A 23,589-nucleotide genomic window follows, 5' to 3' on the forward strand; every position below is an offset into this window, starting at 1 on the left:
TCTGAAGAGTAATGGATTCATTTACTGGTTAGAATGATCTTAATCCACATTAAGAGTTTGACGTGTCTTACTTGGTGACCTCCTTGAACTCCTCAAAAGCCTGAATCGTCGCTGTGAGCTCCGACTGTTTCTGCAGCAGCTGAACCTTCATGCGCTCCATCGAAACGGAAGACAACGTCTCCATTGTTACAGGTGTGGAGTAGGTGGGTGGAGCTAATTAACAAGACAGAAATACAATTTTACAGCAAATGTGTGGCATTTTTTTTAATTAATCACACATCTGAAATGTGCTATGACTTTTTTTTTTTTTAAACATGTCTTGGATAATGGAATTAATGTCAAGTATGCCACATTTTAAACATGCTGCTAGTTTTGGTACGTAGCACGGATTATCATGTTGCTTGCTCATTTCTAGCAAGATTTAACATGATTGAATGTTGTTAGCATGTTTCTAACACAGCTAAAACAGCATTACAATCTATTGCGTTGACTTTGTAAACCATTTTTGTATATATGGTTCAGATATTTTTCGGAATCAGACAAAAATTGCAATAATCTTCCCTGCGGTCATGTTTATTGGAGTCTAAGTGCGTTGGCTTCTGGGTCAAGTACAAATGGTGGGCAGGACTTGATATTGTCCACAAGGAACAGACTAGATGATTGTGGTTTATATTGGTGGATCTCATGTATTTGACAAATTGATTCCATCCTCATGCAAATGAACACCAATCAGAAAATAGATGTCTTTGAAGAGAAAGGGAAAGTAACTGTGATTAAAATATGACAAGGGCATTTTTCTTTTCATTGCATTATTCGTAACATAGTCATAGTCGTAACACATAATACTGTGGTATGTACTATAGTAAGTAACACTATGGCAATATCTTCCTTTGTGTACAACAAAAGAAAAAAAAAATTGAACAGGTTTAAGGCAACTGTCCCTTCACTCTGACAACACCCCACTACATCTAAAAACCATGTCAAGCGGTTCAAACAGACGTTTGTTCTTCACCTCCGTTGCTGTCCTCTGTTTTCTGAGCCTCCAGCAACTGCAGGAATGTTTTCTCCAGCGCAGTTAAGGACTGAGCCTTGCTCTCCATGGCAGACTTGACAGAATCCAGAGCTCGCAGGGCTCGAATCTCCTCCCGCAGGCTGCAGTTCTCCGCTGCGTAGCGCATCATCCGTGGGTTGTGCTCCACCTGATAAAAAGATAAGATAAATACTAGGGATATATAAACGGGTCAACAAAATACAGGCTTTAAAATACAATACTTCTGAAAATAACAGAAGTGCCATTTAGTAGTAATCAACAATTTGCAATTCTTACTTAGGCCAAGCATTTATGTCTACTAACTTGTCAAAAAGAAAAGCTTCAGAAGCTACTAGCGCACTTTTAAAGGACTGTATTTATTATATTTGATCATTTTAACCATGTACAAACTAAACTGTTTAAATGAAAGACATTTGACAAATATAAAAAGAAAAAAAAATCAATTCTAAATTGAACAATTCTCTCTTGAATCGATTATGAGCTTTTAACAATAGATGGTGTTGTGTGCTTTACAAATAGCCATACTCTGTATTTTGGGAAAATGCTTTGAAAGTTTTCAAAAACAATATACTCTACGCAAATTGACTATCCTTTTGTTATGTTGGGGTCTGTTTCTACCCCATTGACTTCCATTATAATGACATTTTTGATTGCAAAGCCATGACACAACATTATTATGTATTCAGATGCAGATCTGATTTCTCCAATGCGTTTGACACAGCTCTAATTCTTAATACATATAAAATTTATGCTACTCTGAAAAATATGAACATAAAAATATGAATAAACGTAACATATTTATAATGTTTATTCAAGATAACTAATACCATATGCCCTTGCTAAATTGGCTTTGCAAATATGCATTTATACCTGATCTCGGAGCAGACGAATCTCATCCTGCAGCTGTTTGTTCAGCTCCTCCGGCTCCACTGATCTCTGGCCTGTCTGAAGCTCTTTCTTCAGCTGTGCGATGTGGTCGTCTCTGAACTTCAGGATCATGCGGTTCGACTGGATGAATTTCTCTTTCTGAGCCCAAGCAGCTTCCAGTTGAGAAACTTTCTGCTGGAGAGCCTGTAAGCAGGACAGCAGCAGGAGGAAACTGTGATTAACGCCAGTCTTATTTAAGGGAAGCATTCTCATGTAGATCGTTTGCCTTGTTCTGAATCAGTGATTAAAAAAAAAGTTAAATTTTATCTTGGGTGGGTTCAATCCATCAAAATGCACAGTGAGCAGCTGTGTGTTTATTATGCTTTCTTTTTAGCGGTTTATTATTACTAATAACATTACATAATTACATTTTGAGCAAAAATTGAGGCTTCAGTTGTATTTAAACATGTTCTTCACATAATTTTTTTTTTTCATATCGTCCTGTGTTAATTTGTTCTGAAAATTATAACTTATGTGTTTTTTGGTAAAAAAAAAAAAAAAAAAAACATTTATTAGAGGCGATTGGCCTAATTACTTGTCTCACAACTTGAAAATCTGCAGATTTTAGGTGATTTTTAAAGTTATGTTTAAAGAACTTGCACACCATCTTGACAACTTTTTAGTTAAAGGTGTTCATATTTTTATTTTAACTTTCTATAATTTATTAGGTTTAAAGACGCTCTTTAAGGAAAGAAAGGGTTTTTAATTGTCACATTTGTTAAAAGTATTTATTAGAGACAATTTGTTTATTACAATTTAATTATAATTATGTTAATACTTTCGGAAATGAACGAGTTTGACAACTGAAATCTTTCAAGCATAACAAAAAAATATATTATTATTTTTTTTAGGAAACATTTGAAATAAGTTTAACATAAAAAGAAGGCTCTATTTTTTATTTTTTAATTACTTTCTCTGCTTAAAATGCACACACAAATTAGAATCTATTTATAATGGGAAAAACAAACTTGGGGAAAAAAAAGCTTGCTGGCCATGTAGATGTTGTCTGCTTTATCATGATATAAGATGAAGTCATTTTTATTTTATGAACAAAGTGTGCCTTTTAAATTACTTTTCTTTAATATAGTTCTGTACACATTTCTATGATTATTTCATTTCTTCAAATGTAAACATGCCATTTATTGAATATAAAAAGTCTGTAACATTACAACACCTTCAGCACAACATATTAGACTTAAAATAAAATTTTATTCTATGTTGATTAAGGTCTCGTTACATTTGACAGGATCGGAAAAGAAAGTTTCATGAGGTGCTCTACAGCCTCATAACAATTTACTCCCAAGGGCAAATTCTGATTTAAATAATCCGAAAACAAAAAGCACCTTCTTCTCCTCATGTATTTTCTTCCAGAAGTTCATAGCTTGAATGAACTGCGTCTTATAGGAAACCTCAGGCTCAGATTGATCTGCAACATAAACATCAGTTTAAACATTACACAAACACATAAATAATAATAATAATAATAATAATAATAATAATAATAATAATAATAGTAATATTAATAATAATAATAATAATAATAATGACCTCACTGTATTATTACATTTCTGACACTATACCAGTACAGACTGTCTGTGACTTTGAGTAATACGTTATTACTTTTAACTGCATAGAAGTAAAAAATAAATTCGCCACAATCACTTCTCTCTGGGTAATATATTTGGAATTTAACATGCCTGTACCTGACGTTGCATCCGTTGGTGCGAGCTCTACGATTCGTCCTTGTGAAAGAGCGTTTGCAAGCTGCTCCTTCAGCTTTCTCACTTCCGCTTGCAGTTGTCTGACATTTCCCTGAGTGTCCTCATTCACCATAGCCTGCAAAAAAACACAAAAACAATCGTCAGCTTTTGTACGTCTTCAAGAATACTGAAGGTGTTGATCAATAATTCTGCTCTTTCACCTTATTTTTGATGAGTTTGGCTCTTTGTGCAAACTGCAGGGTGGAAAGCGTTTCTCCAAAGCACTTGGAGCCTGGATGAACATTAGCAATGATGTATGTCTTAGCATTCCCGCCGAGAGAGTCCTGATAAGATCAACATTAATCAGTCAGAGACAGTTCAATTGTCACCATCCATTCTGAGAACATTTTCACAAAGCCTCCTCACCCTGAGCAGGAAGGTCAGCTTTGAGTCTCTGTAGCAAATATGACGGTTCTTCCCATTGGATACGTCCATCAGGGCCATGATCACCTGACCGAGACACATCAGAGAGCGGTTGATGCTGCTCGCCTCCTGAAGTTCAAAAAGTCAAAAGGTTAGTTTGTTTTTACAGCTTTAATAGAACAGTAACATATTTAAGACACTTTTTTATGTACATGTCAATTTTAACTTATCTATTGTTCAAACTGACTCCCCTTCCGTTATGTTAGTGGCTGTTTTTGCCCCATTGACTTCCATTATGATGGCATTTTTTGAATGTAAAGCCCTGACACCCCATATAATAAAACATTCTCGGTTTTATTGGTGGTTTTCCTTTTTGAGAAGAGGTGAAATTGTTTTTTTTGTTTTTTTTTTTGCTTTTGATCATCAGTTGGCAGCATTAACCATTTAGATGAAGCATTTAGGCCAGTGCCTAAACAAAAACGTTTCTGGCTCTTATATGGAGTAACACAGCAGATTACAGTGTGTGCATAAACATACTATGTTTACAACGTTCTGAGAGCTGAGTTACTTATTTTGACTTTGTCAGACATGTCAATATAAGTGTGCAAAGGTCTCTCACACACACTACACTCCATTTAAAACCCAGAAACTAAGCTTTCTTTGCACTGCAACTGATGACTGACAGCAAAAATTACAAATCATACTTTGTCCCAAACAGGGAAAACCAGCAACGATCAGGGAAGCATAAATAATTTTGTATTTTGGCTTTGCAATCAAAAAATGTCATTATAATGGAAGTCAGTGGGGCAAAAACAGACCCCAACATAACTAAAGGGCAGTCAACTTGCCCAGAGTGTATTGTTTTTGAAAACTATGAAAGCATTTTCCCAAAATATGTGTTAAAATAAGACTTTTGACCAAAAATCCTTCCATTTGCTCAAACAGAGAACGTTGTGGCCAAATTAAGACTCAAACTCCCCCCAGAGTGAACGAAAACATCCCCAACAGCACACAAGGGTTAAATGGTCATTTTTTAACTGAAGCACCTTGAGTCGTGAACCTTCAGTATGCGTATCTCTCTGTCTCTCAGATCCAGCAAGATCTACAAGATTGAGCTGCGATGTCCTAATGTTCACCACTTCCTGTCCGGTCTCCTTGGACTCCAGTGTCATGGTGAAAACCGCATGTGAACGAGAAGATTCACGGTTCATAGAGGTGGACGCCACTCGCCTGTTCCGCCACCCCATCGACAACACCTACAAACACAGAGGTCACATAAAAACTGCATATTAGTTTCAGTTACACTTTTACAACATATTCAGTTTCTTATCAAATCATTTGCCCAATCAAATGCTCTTAAGCCCAATCTGACAAGCCCCTCCCCTTTCGTGATGCTTTTCATTCGATGCATCGATCTCAACCACTCTCACTGGCAGAGCTCTGAAAAACACTAAATGCTATTGGCTGTTAAAAAGGGGAGGGGCTCTCATTTTTCAGTCAAGTTTACGTCAAATGCTGAATAAAAAACAAAATGCAGATTTCAAAGCACTTCACAGGAATTTTAAAGTCGAACTGCATATTTCAATGTCAGAGTAATTATTTTACATTAAATAAAAATGATAAAAACAGTAAAAGAAACTAACTAATTATATTTCAGTTTATGCCACAAAAGACAGCTTGGTCAACACATGCAGTACCTGATAGGCCTCTGCTGCAGACGCTGCATATTTCTCCACCGATCCCTCAACAAAGACGCCTCTCTTGATGTCCTCCCGTAGGAACAGGCTGGTGGACACACTGTCCAAGAGGTCATAAATCTGCTCGTTGTAGATCTCTATGAACGAGCACTTGCAGAGGAAGCTCTTCGTGCCACCAGACTGCACAGGAAACACATTCAATAAAAAAGCAAGAGCTGCACAATATATTAAACTTACAGTCTTGTGCAACTGTCAAACCAAGCAGGTTGCAATTAAATTAAATGTATGTGCTAACCACTTACAAAATTCTATTGTGTATTAGTGTAGATGCTAATATAGTTATGTTCTTAGAGTAAATGGTCTAGTTTTCAGTTTAGTGCAAGAACACCAACATTTCTTTAAATAAACCACAGATCATTTTCATTTACAGTATATAATATTCAAGTTTTAGCTCGTTTATAATTTATTGTCACTTCTAAATCAATCAGAAATATATAAGGAGAAAATAAATATATAATGTTATTATTTGGTATATATGTACAGTGTCAGGTTGGATGGTAAATGTTGGTGGACAGCCATTTTTAGGTCTCTTCAAAGATGCTCAATCAGATTAGGTCAGGGCTCTGGTTGGGCCAGTTAAGAACAGTCACGGAGTTGTTAACCATTGGATACTTATGACTATAAAATGTATAACATTTCTTTTAACATTTCAAACAAAACTGTTGCCATTTAGAGCGCATTTCCAAACACACATGAATAGGAAAACGGTTCAAAAATCCCTTTTTTTTAAATTCTGTGAATTAAATTTTAATAATAAAAAGATTTAATTTAGAGTCTGTTGCCAAAAATAACAAAACAATGTCTTCTTTTCCAACATGTTTACACTCATTTTTAAACACAACTTTAATGTTTTAATTTCTAGTTAAGAAATCTATATTTGGTAAAAAAAAAAAAAAAAACACTGGTATTTGAATGTTTTCTCTCAAACTCACACCTAATTAATTGAATAAAATGGTTTAACTGTATACTATGCACACATATCTCACCCGTTCCACCTCTCGATTGATGAGAAAGAAGAGGTATTCAAAACTTCGAGGAATCACACCACGCAGCTCATCAGAAAAATTATCCAGCTCTGAAGGACCTACACACACACACACACACACAAAATACATTTACAAACACATTTATGCGTGTATTCACACTAATATAATGGACAGATAGCACCACATATAAAAAAATGTATGAGAAAACTTAAAGGCATAGTTCCCCTAAAAATTTCTAAACATTAAGAAATTTCTATCCTCTGTTTGATACAAAATAAAATATATTGAAGAAAGTTGCAACAGCAGTCATTAAAATTGATAGTCGGAACAAAAATAAATAAATACTATGCAAGTTAGTGGCAATTTCTATCAGAAGAAAATCAAAAAGGTGTGGAATAATGTAGGATGAGTAAATTATGACAATTTGTATTCTTGAGTAATTTATCCCTTTAATGGTCTAGTATGGTAAATGTTACATGGGGTATGCATTACGTGCACAGTTTTCATGGAAACATATAGTCTACATTAAGATCACTTACATTTACAAATGTTAAGTTCCATGTATAGTATGTTTTTGTTTTTTTGAGTACAAAATTACCATTTAATTTATTTTGATACTGTTCCAATATCACAGTTAATAATGTCATTACTACATATTTGGGGATGCTTTTATTCCTATAATGTGGGATTGGTACGGTAAATTAAAAGCAAACATTTCCACAGATATCCAACACATTTTACAACAATATCTTCAGTAAGTAATTCAAGACATTTTTTAATTTAAGCCTGTTTAAAATTATGTATGACACTAGAAAACAATATTTAATTAATTTAGGACTTTAAAGCCTTAAAAACTCAAATGAATGCTTTAAAAAGTTTGCTCTTTTCCCTACACCATCACCATGAAACTTTTTTTTTTTCTACTGACCAGTTAATAACACTTACCCAGCATAGTAAAGGTCTTTCCCGAGCCTGTTTGTCCACTGAAAAACAAATGCACGATTACCCTCACTGTAGCATTACCAGTGCTGTAAGACATCTGCCAGAAGCCACACATAAACTCACTAAGCAAAAATGGTGCCATTGTATCCATTCATGCAGGACTCCACAATGTTTTTAGCCACGCTGGAGAATACCTCCTCCTAAAAGACACAGATGTTCACTCAGCTTATTTTTACCAGTAAAGACGAATCTCTAAAATAAATGTATTAAAAACCTCACCTGGCTGGTGTTCATGTCAGCTACATGGTCGTACGTAAAAGTCCGTGGCTCTGGTTTACAGTGTAATCTGACAGTCTGCGGTGAGCTCACGGTCAAACACAGGCTGTGATCTCCATCTGTGCTTAAACCAGTGCCTTGAGTCAACGGTCGAACCCGCACAAACACCTTGATGGCGTCTCCATCACTGCAGGGGCATATGAAAATATATGGGTCACAAATCTACTCAGTCCAAATCCCATTCAGTAACATAAGTGACATTTCTGATTTACTCCCACATATGGATTTATCTATGTAGGAGTTTTTTTGTTGTTGTTGTTGTCATTTTCTTCAGTCATTTGCATATACTAATATGCAAAATATTTTTTTTTCTTAAATGCCATTTATATATTATTTATATATTATGTATGAGCAATTCCATGCAAATGTCAACCTTGCCATTAAAAAAATAAGTTTTCACCAAAATATGGAAACCGTTTGTAAGTTTTTTGTGCAAGCAAGTGTTTTACAGTACTGTAAACATACTCAGAAATGTCTCTGTCAATGTTTTCAAACTATAATATTTGATTTACCAAAGTCGCACAAGTGGCAATTACACATCTGTCACATCCATAACAACACTTTTCCTTCATAAATGCAAAAAAAAAAAAAAGTCAAATAAAATAAAATCTATATTTTTGTGCACTGGGGAGTCAAGTATTATTCATTAGATTATCAATATTTTTTGTTGGGTTGTGCAGTTTAATTCATAGAATTTCTACCAAGTATGTTGTGTACCGTAAACAAATCCATAACCTGAGTGTATTTTCATCATTTAAAGTACAAAACATATTTACAGAATTATATTTTTCTCATCCAATAACTCTATGGTTAGTTGTTCTGGAAAATATAAACAAAATGTTCAATATAATGTTAACATATACTTTCTATATGAATTTATCTATGAGTTATTACTGCAAATGTCACATCCATAACACTGGAATTGCTCATATATATATATAAATATATTTATTGGTGTTATTAATAGGTCTAATCTATAACACGGCAGTGTATGTTTATTGTATTAATCAAGTTCAAAGTAAAATAAATATGAATTAAACAGGGTGAAGTGTTGTTAATTTCTGAAGTTTGTTAACATTATGCTGATTTTGTGAAATAACATCTTAATAGTTGATAGATAATCAATATATATATATATATATATATATATATATATATATATATATATATATATATATATATATATATATTTTTTTTTTTTATTAAATGATAACTCCAATAGTTTGTTCGAATCACCAACAATTATAATATTCCATAAAATACTTATATTCAATTATGAGTGAAGTTAATTTACAGCAATGTAAATTTGTACACTAATACAAATCTCGGCTTGTTATTAGCAACTTTAAATTTGCACATTCATTGAACTTAATGCTAATGTTTCTGTCAGACAAATGTCCCAACTACATTTCGTAAACAAAGAAATTAAAGTTGCAGTCACATAAAATGTCCACTAAAATTAGGAAATTCGTCGTGTTTGACTATAAACATTCAACATTTTCGTCATTTTTTCAAGCTCATTGTATATTAGTGTGCAGTTAGTGTGGAGTTCATTACGTTTTGTCTGTGTGTGAATTATTATTGATGTACCTGTTGGTGTTTGCTTCCGCAGTTGCTGCATATGAAACAGATAGCACAAAAACACATTTAATAACAAAACTACAGTAAACATAGAGCTAAAATTGACGGACACAGAAGCACGTCAGTAAACATTAAGGTAACGTATGTTCGACTATAACGGTAAACATTGAGATATGTAAATCATAACGTAAACATCTCGGTTATTCGGTTAGTTTATAATCATGCGAAGTTTGCGATCGATATATTAACTGAAAGCGATAATAAATATTACTCACCTTTGCCTTTAAGATTCATGATTCATTACTATATTTCCTCTTTTTTGCCTTCTCTCTGTTCGTGAAGGAAGGATACAAAATTTGGCGCCTGATCGCCTTCTTCTTCCTGAGGTTTAATGGCGGTTTTCACCCTGAATGTTTCACTTACTGCCCTCTTCAGGAGGAAACTTTTTTTTTTTTTTTTAGCTTTTTCGTCTCTAGCTTTTAAAAATGAGTGTATAAATTGTTTACCTTATGTACCTGTGCACAAAGTCAGGATACGGATTATTGTGGTATCGTTATGTTATGACTGATATAAAGATTTGACAATGGTTCAAGTTGCATTAACCGTTTTTATTAATAATAAAAAGTTGTACTGGGTGACTTTTTATTTTAATATTTATCATATACAATAATGTTTATTCTATTAATAGTCTGAAAAAGACCAGTATTAACCTCTTCAAAATATAATTAAATTCTTTTGGGTTTTTAAACAAAAAGATGGCCAAAGTGGCCCATTAACATTTGATTTGGTGCACTGTACCATCTGAGAGGAGAGTGAGAATGATGGAGAGGCGAATGCCTTTAAAGAAGACTGTCATTTCTAATTTGGCGTAACCTTGTTTTGTTGTTTGTTTTAGCTACCGAGCTACAAAAAAAGTATGTTTCAATTAAATGTTGTAAATATTGTTTTAAAATGTAAATAGTGTTGCTCGACGGATAGAAAACTATGCAGAAAACATCGGTGAACAGATCAAGGCAAAAACGTATGTAACTCCATTCTGTTATAAATGATATTGTTTTTACTGCTATATTTCATTACACAATGTAAAAAAAATGCTGTATAAGTAATATAAAGCAATGTTTTTAAAAATATTATTAAATAAATTAAGCCATGGGCAGCTATATTTACCTTTGGCCCAGTAGCCTCAATCAAGTTTGGTTTTTGGCCCTTCGTAAGAAAAGGTTTGGGTACCCCTGTTTTAAACTCTTGATTAATCAAAACTCTTGATATATCAAAACAAATAAAAATAATAATAAACAAATAAAATACAGGGATGAGCATTATTTATGATGCAGGTATTTCAAACATGTATTTCAAATACAAAATAGTATTTTGTGATATGTAGTTGATAGGATTGATGAAAACGCCTTAAAATTTTGCATCAGAATACTTTAATGTCTTGTATTTTTAAAATACTGTAAAATACTTTGTAAAAAGTCAACATCATGACATAATAAAAATGCAGCCTCTGAATGGCGCTTTCTCCAATATTAGATCAAATCTGACAATTGATTAATATTGAAGAAGATAGATATTGATTGGAGTATGGAATTTATGCATCACCGCGTGGCGATACCTACAATAATTAGGAAAGAGGAAATATGTCAGCCTAATGATGTCAAAGTGGGACAATATATCCCACACAAATATTTAATAATGCAGCAATTCAGTCAATACAGACTAGTCAAAAACACCTGATTCAGGTTATATGGCATCAGCAGGATATTTGTAAAGAGTTTATTTGCAAAAAAAAGATAACTTAATTTTTTGTATTTTTTTAGATGTTTTTTTATGATGCACATTAAAGAAATTACAAAAACTGACATTTTTAGTTTTTGGAAATCGTGTAAATGCCTACTGAAGGGTTCAATTCCATTAAATTAGATTTAAGAAGCATTCTGTGAAAAAGAAATTAATTTACACTTCATATTTCACCCTTTTATGGATGTAAAATTGCTAAGAGGTTGAGTAATCATTGTAGAGATTACGTCAATTTTACTGGCCACAAAATGGGTGAAACACAAATCAACAGATATAGTATTATATTCTATATATATTCCACAGTAGTATATTCTAACTAATTATCTGCATTGAACAGGGCTTCCTGTAAGAAATCTGTACAAAAAAAACATACTAAATGAATAAAAACAAGTAAAAATGTATAGTTATCTAACTACACATGTACAGTAAGAATAAAGGTAAACGAGGTGGAAGAGAATCTGTTAATATATAGTTTACTTCACATTTAACAGTGAAGGGATTGATCGAACAGGCTTATTTGTGGACGGTTTGCGAAGAAGGTTCATGCTATGTGGCGTACATGGAATTATAAAAATGCCTATAACTCTAAAATAAAAAGCAACCAAGCAACTGTTGAACTATTTTTTATTTACAAATGTGAATATATGTAAAAAATAGAGTTTATGTATGATTTGTGCCAAGAAATGCACTGATTGGCTCAGTATCACGTGCATCACTATGCAAATGCTGAATAAAACAAAGTCTCACATCCGTCATTTCGGTTTTATTTAAAGTCCTGAGCAGGCAATGTTTTTGTGCCAATCCAGGAAACAGTTCCTGTCCACCTCAACACACAAAAAAACATGACACGCCTGGCATTTCCAAGGTGTTAGTTGCCTTATGTCTTGTTTTTTACACTGACTGCAAGCCTGGCGGCCAGTAGTGGCGGTGTGTGACTCCAGCAGAGCTCCAGAAACCGGCAGATGCTCCACCTGTATACTGCTTTGTTCAGGGACTTCCTCTGATACGCTGCACAGCTCCTCAATCAGCTGGTCCATAAACTTCTTGTGGGTCAATTTGCCGCCCTGCTCTTTGTGCAGTATGAAAGCGTTGGCGGCGGCGATGTCCAAGAATTGCAGGAAGACTTTTTTGTACCATTTCAAAGAATTGTAATGCATGATGTAATACTGCAGCAGCTGATCGAAAGGGTCAACCTCTACGATGTGTTGGCTGTATGCGCTGACAGGCGCAGGACACGGGATGCTCTTCGTCTTCCTCGAGCCTTGGCGTCTGACTTTCCTTTCCACGTGTTCTCCTGTGTAGGCCTGATGGATGGTGGAACATATCGACACCTCAGGTCTATCCATCCACTTCACAAACACAACAGGCCCGTCCCGAATCCACCTGTAGGATCCCCTGGTGGACTTCTCAGTCAGTGGATTGGATTTGTTTCTTGGGAAGTCCTTCCTTTGGTCCCTGTACATCCCACACGCGCCAAACTTCAAAGCAAACAAGTCCTTCATGAGCTTTGGAGTGGTGTAGAAATCGTCCATGTACACGTGGTATCCAGAGCCCAAAGCTTTAGCGTCCAGAAGAGACATCACAGTGCCATACGAAAACCCAGGTCTTGGAGGAAAGCTAGTCTTGTACACAGAAACGTCCGCCGTATATCCATTTGACGAGTCTATAAGGACGAAAAACCTGAAGCCTAGCTTCGCTTTGATGACAGGCTTTACCTTCCTCAGCACAAATCTTTCGCTCACTACAACATTTCTTCTAGGTTGATAGTGGGCACTGCATGCCTGACGGATGCTGTCCATGAGAGATTTGACTTTGAAAAGAGTGTCCCCGTCATTCTCATCTGCGTTCGGGTCACTCAAATGCAGATTACATAAAATGGCGTGATATCTGTCCATTGACATGACTGTTGAAGGAAAAGGCACTGAGAAGAAAGGGTCCTGCCTCCAGTAGTCAGCAACGGAGTACATCCTCACCACATCCATGTAGAAGATGAGTCCAATGTAGTGGTAGAGCTCTTCAACGCTGACGTCCGTCCATGGGTATTTGCACTGCTTTGTCATTGCTCTGGCCGCCTGAGCATTTGTGTTCTTGCAAAGGTTTGACACGACGCTCTTTGAGAAGAAGAGCTTGAAGAGACTCAAAGGATTGAGAGGGTGAGCAGGACTCAGCTGCGGCCCTGGCTCACGAGCAGGCTGAAACCTCAGAGTCTTCGGAAGCTTGTCAGCATTTTTTTCCGTGCGCCAGGACACAGTCTTGGCACGTTTTGCACCAGGAATCTGCTCACTGTCATTGTCACAGCTACAAAAAAAAAAGTAAATCAATGTGAGTATGCAGACAAATGGATCAAAACAACACAAACAATTTCTAACACTGTCACTGGATTACCAATTTCATTAATTGTTTGAGTATTAACTTAAAAGGCGTATAAAATGTTAGCTGGCTGCTTGTATTTCTTGTGTCCTAAAGACAAAAAAAGTACAATAGATTTGACTTTATTTGCTCTAATCACCAAAGGTGTGATACAAGTGCAAACATTAAGCCTGTGACCACATTTCCATTAACTGCCCATCACTATTTACGGGACATCAGCATCCTTAGGCCTGGTTTATACTTCTGCGTCAAGTGATCGGCGTAATCCACGGCGCATGCAACGTCCGTAGCAGTGCATTTATACTTCTGCGCGCTGTCTCTGTTGGTCTGCATCAACACTTCCGAAACGCTAGTTGGCAGAGAGTTGTAAATGTTCCTGAGTCGAGTTTCTTCGCTGCTGTTTTGCTTTTCCTGAACATTTCCTGCATGTACAAGTGGCTCAAACTCGCTCATTTTGAGGCAGGAACCGGCGGACGTTCAACAACTTTAACTATGAGGTAAACACAGAACAAAACTTTCCATCCGGAGCTCCTTCACGGGACTCCACACTTGTAAACAATTGCTGCATTGGGCTCATGCCATTCGCGCGGCTCTTGGTCCCGCCCAGACTCGTCAACGCTACCAAGCCGACCAATCACAGAGCTTGCGCTACGCGCTGTTGCGACGTGTAGTTACATTTTTTGAGAGGTTCACGTCAGTGACGCCGACGGCCACGGCGAAGGGCTATGCGTCAACGCCGTAGCATACGTCGGCGTTTGACGCAAAGGTATAAATCAGCCTTTAGGTGTAAAGGTTGTGAAAGTGGTTTGTATAAAAAAGGTACTTTACAGTAAATCTTATCACCCAGGATGTTTTTCAACTGCCCTCTTCAGGGAGCACTTCTGCACAGGTTTACACCTTTTTAGTTTTTTCGCCTCAAGCTTCATATAAGCAGCAATAAAAATGTGTATAAACAATTTACCTTATATGCCGGTGTACAAAATCAGATTAAAAGTTATTGTAGCATCGTTGTGTGTATGTATATATTAGGGCTGGGCGATTAATTAAATTCATTAATTGAAATTGACATTCAGATCCTATTATCGATAAAAAATTTCCAGGTCAATTTTTTTTACTGTTCTTTTTAGGCAATGTGTGTTTAAATTTCATTTGTTTAACATTGACGTTCATAAATAATCATAGTAGACAGTGTGTGTTTCTTTAAATTATTTTAAAATCAAGTAACTCTTAACTTGTAATATGTGACCATAATTAATGTACAAAACATTTATTCAGCAGACTATGATATTCTTCATTCGTATATATATTTGCAAAAAAATACATAAAAGATAAAAAGGCAAAATTAGTCTGAAAATTACCAGTTTTAACCTCTCTAAAATATAATAAACTTTTTTCACACGTTGCATAGCTAATAGTATAATGTATGAATATAAATCGCAAATTACTACAGAAGTGGAAAACTAAAGTTTAGATATTCTTGAAGTTGGAGTATCCTGATATAAATTGTCTATTTCTGTTCAAATGAAATTAAATAAAAACAATTAAAGAGCATAAAATACTAATATACTTCATTGTTTTCATCTTTAATTTCTGAACCCAAAATAATGACCATCAAACACTTTCACCATGAAGACAACCACAATTGGTTGTAAATGTGTAGAAAATAACATATCAGCTTTAATAATTCAGGTAAATGAACACTTACTCAAAACGTTCTACAATTTTACATTTCTTTGGCTCAAATCACAAAAGGTGAGAAACAAGTGCATACATTAAATAGTGATGGGCATCCAATGGAAATTTGGTCACAGGCTAGTGTCTGCTGATTGTAAAAGCCTAAAAGTTAAGGCAACTCAAACCATTTGAGGAAACCGATTGCAACAAACTATTTAAGTTCAAAAACTAATTCTAATGAGTACTGTGCACTTAATCCATTTGAGTAAATGAAGCAATTTGAGCACAGTAAAACACAATTAATGAAGAGAACTCAAACCAGCTGAGTACTGTACAACCCAATAAGTTAATGCAACTCAAATCGTTTGAGGAAACCGATTGCTACAAGCCATTTGAGTTAAGACTAATCTATACGAGTAGTGAACTTACTCCATTTACGTTAAAGTAGTGAGGTATTTAATGAACTCATTACCTTTAAGGTTTTCATTACCACGAAGTACTAAACTCGTTTCAAATGAGTAGAATCAACTTTCAGCTAATTTTGAGTTAGCTACACTCATTTAATTTGATAAGGTTGACTGTTGGGTTTTACAATGTAGCATTTGTGTATACGTTTTAGTTTTATCACACAGCCTTATTTACAGTGCTTGTATAAAGCACCCATAAAAACAAAATATTTTACATATAGATCTGAAACTTCTATCCATCTATTAAAATGGGCTAATAATAATAAGCATATACTTTTAATGAGTAAATATTTACTTGTCAGATGAGTCCGCTGTTTCCTCCTCTTATTCATCGTCCTCAATGTCGTCTTCTTGTTCTTCTTCAGAGGAAAAATGGTACTCTTCCTCGCGGTCTGCGTCCACCTGTGGAGTTTCATCGTGTTTGCTACGCAGCATCTCGACGAGAAAAAGTAAACAAAGATTGAACTTGCGATGTGGCTTGTGTAACGTTTCACCACACGTGCTCTGCGGGTGTGTATAGCCAAATATATGCACAAAACACACACACTAAAGGTTTTTCTCTCTCCTGTGTTGACCGAGAGTGCCGTTTGACGCCTAGCTTTACTTGCCCGTGCTGTTAGCCTAGCGTGCACATGCGCAGTGGGTATGTCCATATGCTGGCGGCCACACAATAAGCCTCGCCTCAGCTTCATGTTTAGATTTTCCGCCCAGCATTTAATCGCTGTGTAATTGTCATTTTGAGAAATACAGTAAATAAACATATTTAAAATCTTCCTCAGGTCATCACGTGCTTGTCCGTTGATTACATATTAGTAATGCCTGAGTTTTGCAATAAATGTCACTGCTGTTACTGTCTTGCTTAGTTAATATCGCACTGCATCAATTAGATTGTTATTTAATATTATTATCTTATTTTATAAAAGGAAGATCAATTTAGACCAAGTGTATGATTTTGTCAGGAAGTGGCACTTATCTCCTGCAGAATAGCAGAGATGATACAGGGTACGTCACGATGCAAATCAAAATGAAATTAAAAATGTTTTTTTGTGATGTTTTTAATACATCAAGTTAAAAATCTACATATATTACACATTATTGCATTCAAAGAATTAACAAAATTAAGTAACTAAAATGAGACTTAATTGTATCTTTATAAACTTCCAAGTTCAGTAAACATACGAAATATTTTTAAACAATTCTTGTTGACTCAACTACATGTATAAGTACTGGTAAAAAGAAAATCTCCTTCGTATGATAGACTGAGGTGGCTCTTAAAAGAGCCTTTGGGTTCTAATGTGTCGGAAATAAGCTTAAGCGCGCTCTCCACGGATGCGGCGGGCCAGCTGGATGTCTTTGGGCATGATGGTGACCCTCTTGGCGTGGATGGCGCACAGATTGGTGTCCTCGAACAGACCGACCAGATAAGCCTCGCTGGCCTCCTGCAGGGCCATGACAGCGGAGCTTTGGAAGCGCAGATCTGTCTTGAAATCCTGAGCGATTTCTCGGACCAGACGCTGGAAGGGCAGTTTGCGGATCAGCAGCTCAGTGGACTTTTGATAGCGGCGGATTTCTCGCAGAGCCACGGTGCCAGGCCTGTAGCGGTGAGGCTTCTTGACTCCACCGGTGGCGGGAGCGCTCTTACGGGCAGCTTTAGTGGCAAGCTGTTTCCTCGGCGCTTTGCCTCCAGTAGATTTACGGGCGGTCTGCTTGGTTCTTGCCATTATTACTGAACAGCTAATTACTCTTGGTGTTGAAGAATAATGCCTGTTTACGCAAACGCAGCGTTTTTATGTCTTGAGCTGTATTGGGAAATGTCCGTAGAAGCATCTGATTGGTTATTGCGTTTACGTCACAGTGTGACGTGCCCATTCTGGCCAATGGCTATGTTCTTCTTTTCAAACGGATGAATGACAACTTTTAGAATTATTTTGCGCGGGAAATTATTTTAAATATTTATTGTGATTTATTTAAAAATATACATAGTGAATTTGCAGTAAAAAATATGCTTTTTGCAAACAATCTTTCGTGATTTTGTGCAACCACCTGTTTTTTTTTATTTTAGGCATTTAAATGTGAGTAAATGAATAAAATGTGCGTTCACGTGCATGAAAACAATGTTGGATAAAGTTGTATACTCAATGGAAAACGCTTCCAACTTCATAAACTTAAGTCACATGTGTCCCCTTCCCTGTTTTGGATATTCGTTCGCCGTTTTGAAAATTCAATAACTATTTTGACTAAATCTAAAAGACATCATTCGCCCTGAAATAAAGTAATCGAAATAATACCCTTTACTACAGTGAATTATTAAAACTGGTGGTTGAAAAATTATTGCCTTTTACTAATATGTGGGTGGCTCTTAAAAGAGCCTTTTATTTTTCGGAAGAATCGAGCAGAGACGATTACTTCTTCTTGGGAGCCGCCTTTTTAGGCTTCGCCGCCTTGGGTTTGGCGGTTTTGGGCTTGACTGCCTTCACCTTCTTGGGGCTCTTGGCTGCTTTCTTGGCAGCTGCTGGTTTCTTTGCCTTCTTGGGGCTCTTGGTAGCCTTCTTGGCAGCCGCTGGCTTTTTGGCTTTCTTGGGGCTCTTGGTCGCCTTCTTCACAGATGTGGCCGCCGGTTTCTTCACCTTCTTGGGAGATTTCTTCGCGGCGGGTTTCTTAGCAGCAGGCTTCTTGGCTTTTGCGGCAGTTTTCTTAGCTGCTTTCTTGGGCTCGGCTTGCTTCTTGTTCAGCTTGAATGAACCAGAGGCGCCAGTGCCTTTGGGCTGGACCAGAGTACCGTTGAGCACCAAGGCCTTGACGGCGGTTTTGACGCGGGAATTGTTCTTTTCCACATCGTAGCCACCGGCAGAGAGAGCCTTCTTCAGGGCTGCGAGAGACACGCCGTGTCTGTCCTTGGATGCGGTCACAGTCTTGACGATAAGGTCGCGGACATTTGGGCCCGCTTTCTTGAGCTTAGACGCAGATCTCTTCTTCGGAGCTTTGGCCGGAGTGGCAGCGGGAGCTGGGGCGGTTTCAGCCATTTCTCTGAGCAGATCTATCACACGACGACGACTAGCAGTGAATAATGAGGTACTGCTGAGTGGCGCTGTGATCTTAACTGCCACATGAGAACCGTGTAGACTCAATCGCCGCTCGTCAGAAACTCTGAGCGCCTCTACCAAATAAATTGTGCTTTCTCTGTTCAAACACAGAGCAAAACAAGAGCCACAAAACATTTTTCAGCAGATTAGAAACACTTTAGTGATAAGAAGAGAATCAATGGTTTGTCATGGACTACAAAAGAGGAACGCTGTGAAGATATTTTGAGACTTATTGAGTCATTTGTCCATTGCTCTTTCACTGAAATTGTTTTGCTGTGCACACATGACTTGTGTTAAAAAATATGCAGCAAATATTAAAGTTTTATATTAATATTAAAGTTAATATTAAAATATTAACCTCTTGATCTCATATAATTTGCTAATCGTTATCAAGCAAATACACGATTTAGTAAGTTTTTAATGATGGTTTATTACTTTAAGACACTGCACCATTGTGTAGCATGTTGAACACTCTCAGAAAAGGTACACTGTGGTACAAAAATTGTTTCTTAAAAACAGTTTTGTACTTTTGCAAACAATGCTTACCTTAAAGTACAGAAAAGAACCTCTTATGATACTGTTCTGTAACTTTTATGGTACAATTGAAATGGAAGTGCTCAATTAAAAAAAGGTCTCTCTTTAATACAATATTTGTAAAAATAAATATGACTGGAAAGGCAAAGTGATTTCATGAATAATTTCCATATTAAAGCATGAATCATCATTTAAAAGCACATGCTTAAAAAACTCATAAACATGAATTACTAAGTTCTATAAAACAAAACAACTGGTAAAACACAACTGTGGGTGTTGTAAATTTAAAAACATTTAATACATTTTTAATAAACGTTTGGTAAGCATTTTCTGATAAATACATTTTCATTATTGATATCCACTATCAATTTGCTGTCCAATATATGCACATGAGCTGAACAAAGTCCTGCATATGCAGTGTTCATGTATACATTTTAGTTTTGTAAAATTATACAATACTTTTGCATAATTATATTTCTCTTTTAAATTAAATCAACTTTTAGATGATAACAAAGTATTATGTGAACATTGAAGAATTAGTTTTTTAGTATTGCACATGGGAGCATGTATTTTTGTAACATATTTGAGAAGTGTTGTGAAATGTATAGCAAAAAAAGATCTTTTGATTTAAGTTATTTTTTTTCCTTATTGTAAATTGAAAATGTGCATTTACACAAAAAGAAACTTTTTTTTGTAAACTGAAACATTGTTTAAAAAATTATTTGATATTTTATATTTACTGAAAATAAATTGTTACACATCTTGAGTAAAAAATAAAACATAATATGCAGCAAGAATTACTTATGCTTTTTTACATAAGATCCATTGATCTTATATCTTTTGCCAATTGCTTTCGGGAAATGTACGTTTCAGTGCTTTAAAACACTACACCAGTGTGTGTATTGGACATACATTATGCAAAATCAGTAAATAACGTTAGTAAATAACGAAGTAAACATCCCAAGTTTATTATATTTGTTGCAGTGGTACATTCAAACCGATTAATAAATTGCATTTTATGCAATGTCTGCTGTCCAAAATGCGGTCACTCCCGTGTCCTGAAAAGCGTCAAGTAAACACTGTGGAGTGTTAATGTGGTAGATAATTTACCTCAAGTTCCAAGGTGATTTTTTTTTTGTCTTTTCATAAAAACTTTAAGAAACTACTAATTAATGATTTAAATAATCACATATTCTCTGTTCTCAGAAAAAAAAATACGTTTTGCAACTTGCGTTGCATTTATACCAAAACAAAAGGAATTTGTTTGCTCATGCCCGCCTTGTAGGGTAGTTTTACTGCCTTAACTACCCAAGTACAAACCTGTTTTCAGGCTTTCATAGATCATTCTTAAATAGTCATTATATAAAAAGCCTTTCAAGCGATTTACTAAATGCAAATAAAGCGTTCCACAACTATTTAATTGGGATCATTAAACTCATGCAACTACTACAGTAATTAACATTTGAATTGAATCACTATGCTTTTCAAAATTTCCCTGACAAATGTGTCAAATAGTTTTATGACTTCTTTAAAGAGATTTTCTTTCACTGAAGATGTTAACCACTGTAGATGTAAGGTTTGTTAAATCTGACCACACAAGACAAACCTCTTTTGAAGACAAGATGGGTGGCTCTTAAAAGAGCCTTTGGTTGGATTAGGTTTCAATATTTTACTTGGAGCTGGTGTACTTGGTGACGGCCTTTGTGCCCTCAGACACTGCGTGTTTAGCCAGTTCACCAGGCAGCAACAGACGCACGGCGGTCTGGATCTCTCTGGAAGTGATGGTGGAGCGCTTGTTGTAGTGAGCGAGACGAGATGCCTCACCAGCGATGCGCTCGAAGATGTCGTTGACGAACGAGTTCATGATGCCCATCGCCTTGGAAGAGATTCCAGTGTCGGGATGAACCTGCTTCAAGACTTTGTAGACGTAGATAGCATAGCTCTCCTTCCTGGTCCTTCTGCGTTTCTTGCCGCTTTTGCTGGCGGTCTTGGTGACGGCTTTCTTGGAGCCCTTCTTGGGTGCAGTCTTCGCTGGTTCAGGCATGATGCTTCGAGACGATCAGAACAACTCTATACTCAGCAATGACGCACACTGGGTATTTATTCGGTTCTTATGGTAATTTCAGAAGAATTGGCCAACCCTATTTGATTTGTGTATTGGCGCAACGAAGGTGGAACAATGGTTTCATTGGTCAGACAGGAGAAAAGCTTGAGGGCAGATCAGCCAATTATTTGCTTCGGTATAGCAGCCCAGCCCCTCGTGCCACGCAAGATACATTTCCGCATATATATTGGGTGGTCTTCGTTTTTTCCCGCTCAAAATTACGTTCTGACATTTCGCAAATCAATGTTTACAATTATTGGAAAAAATAAACTCAACTAAAAGCTTCTTATAAGCGCAAATTATAAATTTATGAGTGTTAACTGCCTCCTCTTATGTTTTGTATTATATTTTCTTTCCTGTTCACGAAACTAGCAGGGTCAAAGGTCCTGCATAACTTACAAACACACAGGTTTAAAATATTTTTTTTATCAAACTCAGTTATATTTAAGGAGGCCTTTTACTAACGTTTCAAAAGCAGCTTTAAATACTGTCGCCATAGAAAAAAAAATTTCTGGTGGAATTTTATTGTGGATAGTACATGTTTTTAAAGGACAGTGTTAATCCAAAAGTACTACCGTTGCAAGTTAAATATGGGAGCAGTACACTGAAAATATTGCTTTATACTCGAATGTGCTCTTTTTCTTAGAAAATGTGGGTGGCTCTTAGAAGAGCCGTTTTTTAAGTTGTTGTAGTAACGTTTAACCTCCAAAGCCATACAGAGTGCGGCCCTGACGTTTCAGTGCATACACAACATCCATGGCTGTCACGGTCTTTCTCTTGGCGTGCTCTGTGTAGGTAACGGCATCACGGATCACATTCTCCAGGAACACCTTGAGAACACCGCGAGTCTCCTCATAGATCAGACCGGAGATGCGTTTGACCCCACCGCGGCGAGCAAGACGACGGATGGCAGGTTTGGTGATACCCTGGATGTTATCACGCAAAACTTTGCGATGACGCTTAGCGCCACCTTTTCCAAGCCCTTTGCCTCCTTTGCCTCTTCCTGACATGATAGTAGTTGTATCTTTGACTCAAGAATACATTCTAGCGCTACAATCGAGAAGCTTTACAGTCACTCAGACGACCTAGTTGAAACAGTCAAGGCGGAGCTACATCGCAACGTCACACTAGGCGTGTCAATCTTGAACTGTTTTAAATTATACTGAATGCAGATGGATGATGGAACACTAATAGCTGTTTTCTGAAGCTTTTTGTTACACTAAAGGTCAAGCAACAAATAAAATAATTGCATGTGTTAACATTATTGCACATAATATCGTTTGTGCAGCTGGAAGGGCATCCACTGCGTAAAATATATTCTGTATAAGTCGCCGGTTCGTTCCGCTGTGGTGACCCCTGATAAATAAAGGGACTAAGCCGAAAAGAAAATAAATGAATGAGGGGAAAACAAACAAGAACAGACGTAAGAAAAGGTAGCATATCATGTTCAGATATTAATGTAGTCTTAGCGTCACTCAGTAAATCAACATGGTCAGTTTTTAAAGATAATTGTAAGTAATCATTTTCCAATTATTGTGAATGTTGGTTTAAGATGGGTGTACAAAACTGCAGATTCAGAAAAAAAATCCATAAGATTAATGAAGCACTTCATTATAATAGCACTTCAAATGTAGCAGAGAAAATATAGATTTATATATGGTAAAGTAGTAAATGAAATATAATCTGCCACGTCAAGCAATCGGCAAATGGTACAAGGAAAGGGAAAAACATACCTTGGTGTCTTGAGGAATTCTGAAAATTAATTATAGTAAGACGTTTATATTTTAATAGGGGTAAGTTTTTTTTTTATTATTTTAGATTATCATAGAAATAAAGCTTGTTTAAAATGTCATG

The 23,589-nt window shown here is 36.2% G+C and overlaps 6 protein-coding genes across 10 annotated transcripts in view; all 6 read right to left on the reverse strand.

Moving 5' to 3' along the window:
• Window positions 1-10,096, reverse strand: part of kif15 (kinesin family member 15) — a 27,323-nt gene extending 17,227 nt beyond the window's left edge. For 2 of the 4 annotated variants that reach the window (XM_087311098.2, XM_087311099.2), the window contains exons 1-16: window positions 9,979-10,096; window positions 9,713-9,737; window positions 8,066-8,249; window positions 7,910-7,986; window positions 7,790-7,827; window positions 6,845-6,942; window positions 5,799-5,978; window positions 5,148-5,357; window positions 4,105-4,230; window positions 3,900-4,022; window positions 3,676-3,814; window positions 3,322-3,404; window positions 1,922-2,122; window positions 1,013-1,199; window positions 72-213; window position 1 (exon numbers count right to left, since the gene is read on the reverse strand). The exon at window position 1 is cut by the window's left edge and continues 141 nt beyond it. In XM_087311098.2, coding sequence (XP_087167224.1) covers window position 1; window positions 72-213; window positions 1,013-1,199; window positions 1,922-2,122; window positions 3,322-3,404; window positions 3,676-3,814; window positions 3,900-4,022; window positions 4,105-4,230; window positions 5,148-5,357; window positions 5,799-5,978; window positions 6,845-6,942; window positions 7,790-7,827; window positions 7,910-7,986; window positions 8,066-8,249; window positions 9,713-9,737; window positions 9,979-9,997 — 1,833 coding nt within the window. In that variant the 5' untranslated portion in view covers window positions 9,998-10,096. The remainder of the gene's footprint in view (window positions 2-71; window positions 214-1,012; window positions 1,200-1,921; window positions 2,123-3,321; window positions 3,405-3,675; window positions 3,815-3,899; window positions 4,023-4,104; window positions 4,231-5,147; window positions 5,358-5,798; window positions 5,979-6,844; window positions 6,943-7,789; window positions 7,828-7,909; window positions 7,987-8,065; window positions 8,250-9,712; window positions 9,738-9,978) is intronic. The other 2 variants (NM_001423817.1, XM_087311100.2) reach the window with 2 other exon arrangements.
• Window positions 10,097-12,110: 2,014 nt separating this feature from the next.
• On the reverse strand, window positions 12,111-21,705 carry LOC141374966 (histone H1). 2 transcript variants are annotated; one of them, XM_087312570.1, is made up of 2 exons: window positions 16,289-21,705; window positions 12,111-13,801 (listed from the first exon to the last, which is right to left on the reverse strand). In XM_087312570.1, exon 1 carries the CDS (start codon window positions 19,230-19,232, stop codon window positions 18,417-18,419), a length of 816 nt encoding a protein of 271 aa, XP_087168696.1. In that variant the 5' UTR covers window positions 19,233-21,705; the 3' UTR covers window positions 12,111-13,801; window positions 16,289-18,416. The 2 variants fall into 2 exon arrangements, with proteins under 2 accessions (XP_087168696.1, XP_087168697.1); XM_087312571.1 differs by having other exon boundaries at window positions 16,310-19,083.
• Window positions 12,120-16,589, reverse strand: zgc:162611. Its single transcript, NM_001089517.2, is given in 2 exon segments — window positions 12,120-13,801; window positions 16,310-16,589. Coding segments are annotated over 2 exon segments (1,671 nt in total). The 5' UTR covers window positions 16,450-16,589; the 3' UTR covers window positions 12,120-12,270.
• Window positions 17,325-17,735, reverse strand: si:dkey-108k21.24. The gene has a single exon (NM_001423310.1). The coding sequence runs from the start codon at window positions 17,733-17,735 to the stop codon at window positions 17,325-17,327; it is 411 nt and encodes a 136-aa protein (NP_001410239.1).
• Window positions 21,251-21,729, reverse strand: zgc:194989. The gene is given in 1 exon segment (NM_001128759.1): window positions 21,251-21,729. A coding segment is annotated over 1 exon segment (375 nt). The 5' UTR covers window positions 21,676-21,729; the 3' UTR covers window positions 21,251-21,300.
• A 605-nt stretch (window positions 21,730-22,334) lies between these two features.
• Window positions 22,335-22,776, reverse strand: hist1h4l (histone 1, H4, like). The gene has a single exon (NM_001105706.3). The coding sequence runs from the start codon at window positions 22,743-22,745 to the stop codon at window positions 22,434-22,436; it is 312 nt and encodes a 103-aa protein (NP_001099176.2). The 5' UTR covers window positions 22,746-22,776; the 3' UTR covers window positions 22,335-22,433.
• Window positions 22,777-23,589: the final 813 nt, after the last annotated feature.

The sequence above is a fragment of the Danio rerio genome, chromosome 25 (assembly GCF_052040795.2).
Source record: "Danio rerio strain M-AB ecotype USA chromosome 25, GRCz13ab, whole genome shotgun sequence".
Taxonomy (NCBI): domain Eukaryota; kingdom Metazoa; phylum Chordata; class Actinopteri; order Cypriniformes; family Danionidae; genus Danio; species Danio rerio.

Bases quoted from the DNA above. Each gene is read 5' to 3' on its own strand.
- si:dkey-108k21.24 (NM_001423310.1), bottom strand. From the start codon at position 17,735: ATGGCAAGAACCAAGCAGACCGCCCGTAAATCTACTGGAGGCAAAGCG.
- hist1h4l (NM_001105706.3), bottom strand. From the start codon at position 22,745: ATGTCAGGAAGAGGCAAAGGAGGCAAAGGGCTTGGAAAAGGTGGCGCT.
- LOC141374966 (XM_087312570.1), bottom strand. From the start codon at position 19,232: ATGTTTTGTGGCTCTTGTTTTGCTCTGTGTTTGAACAGAGAAAGCACA.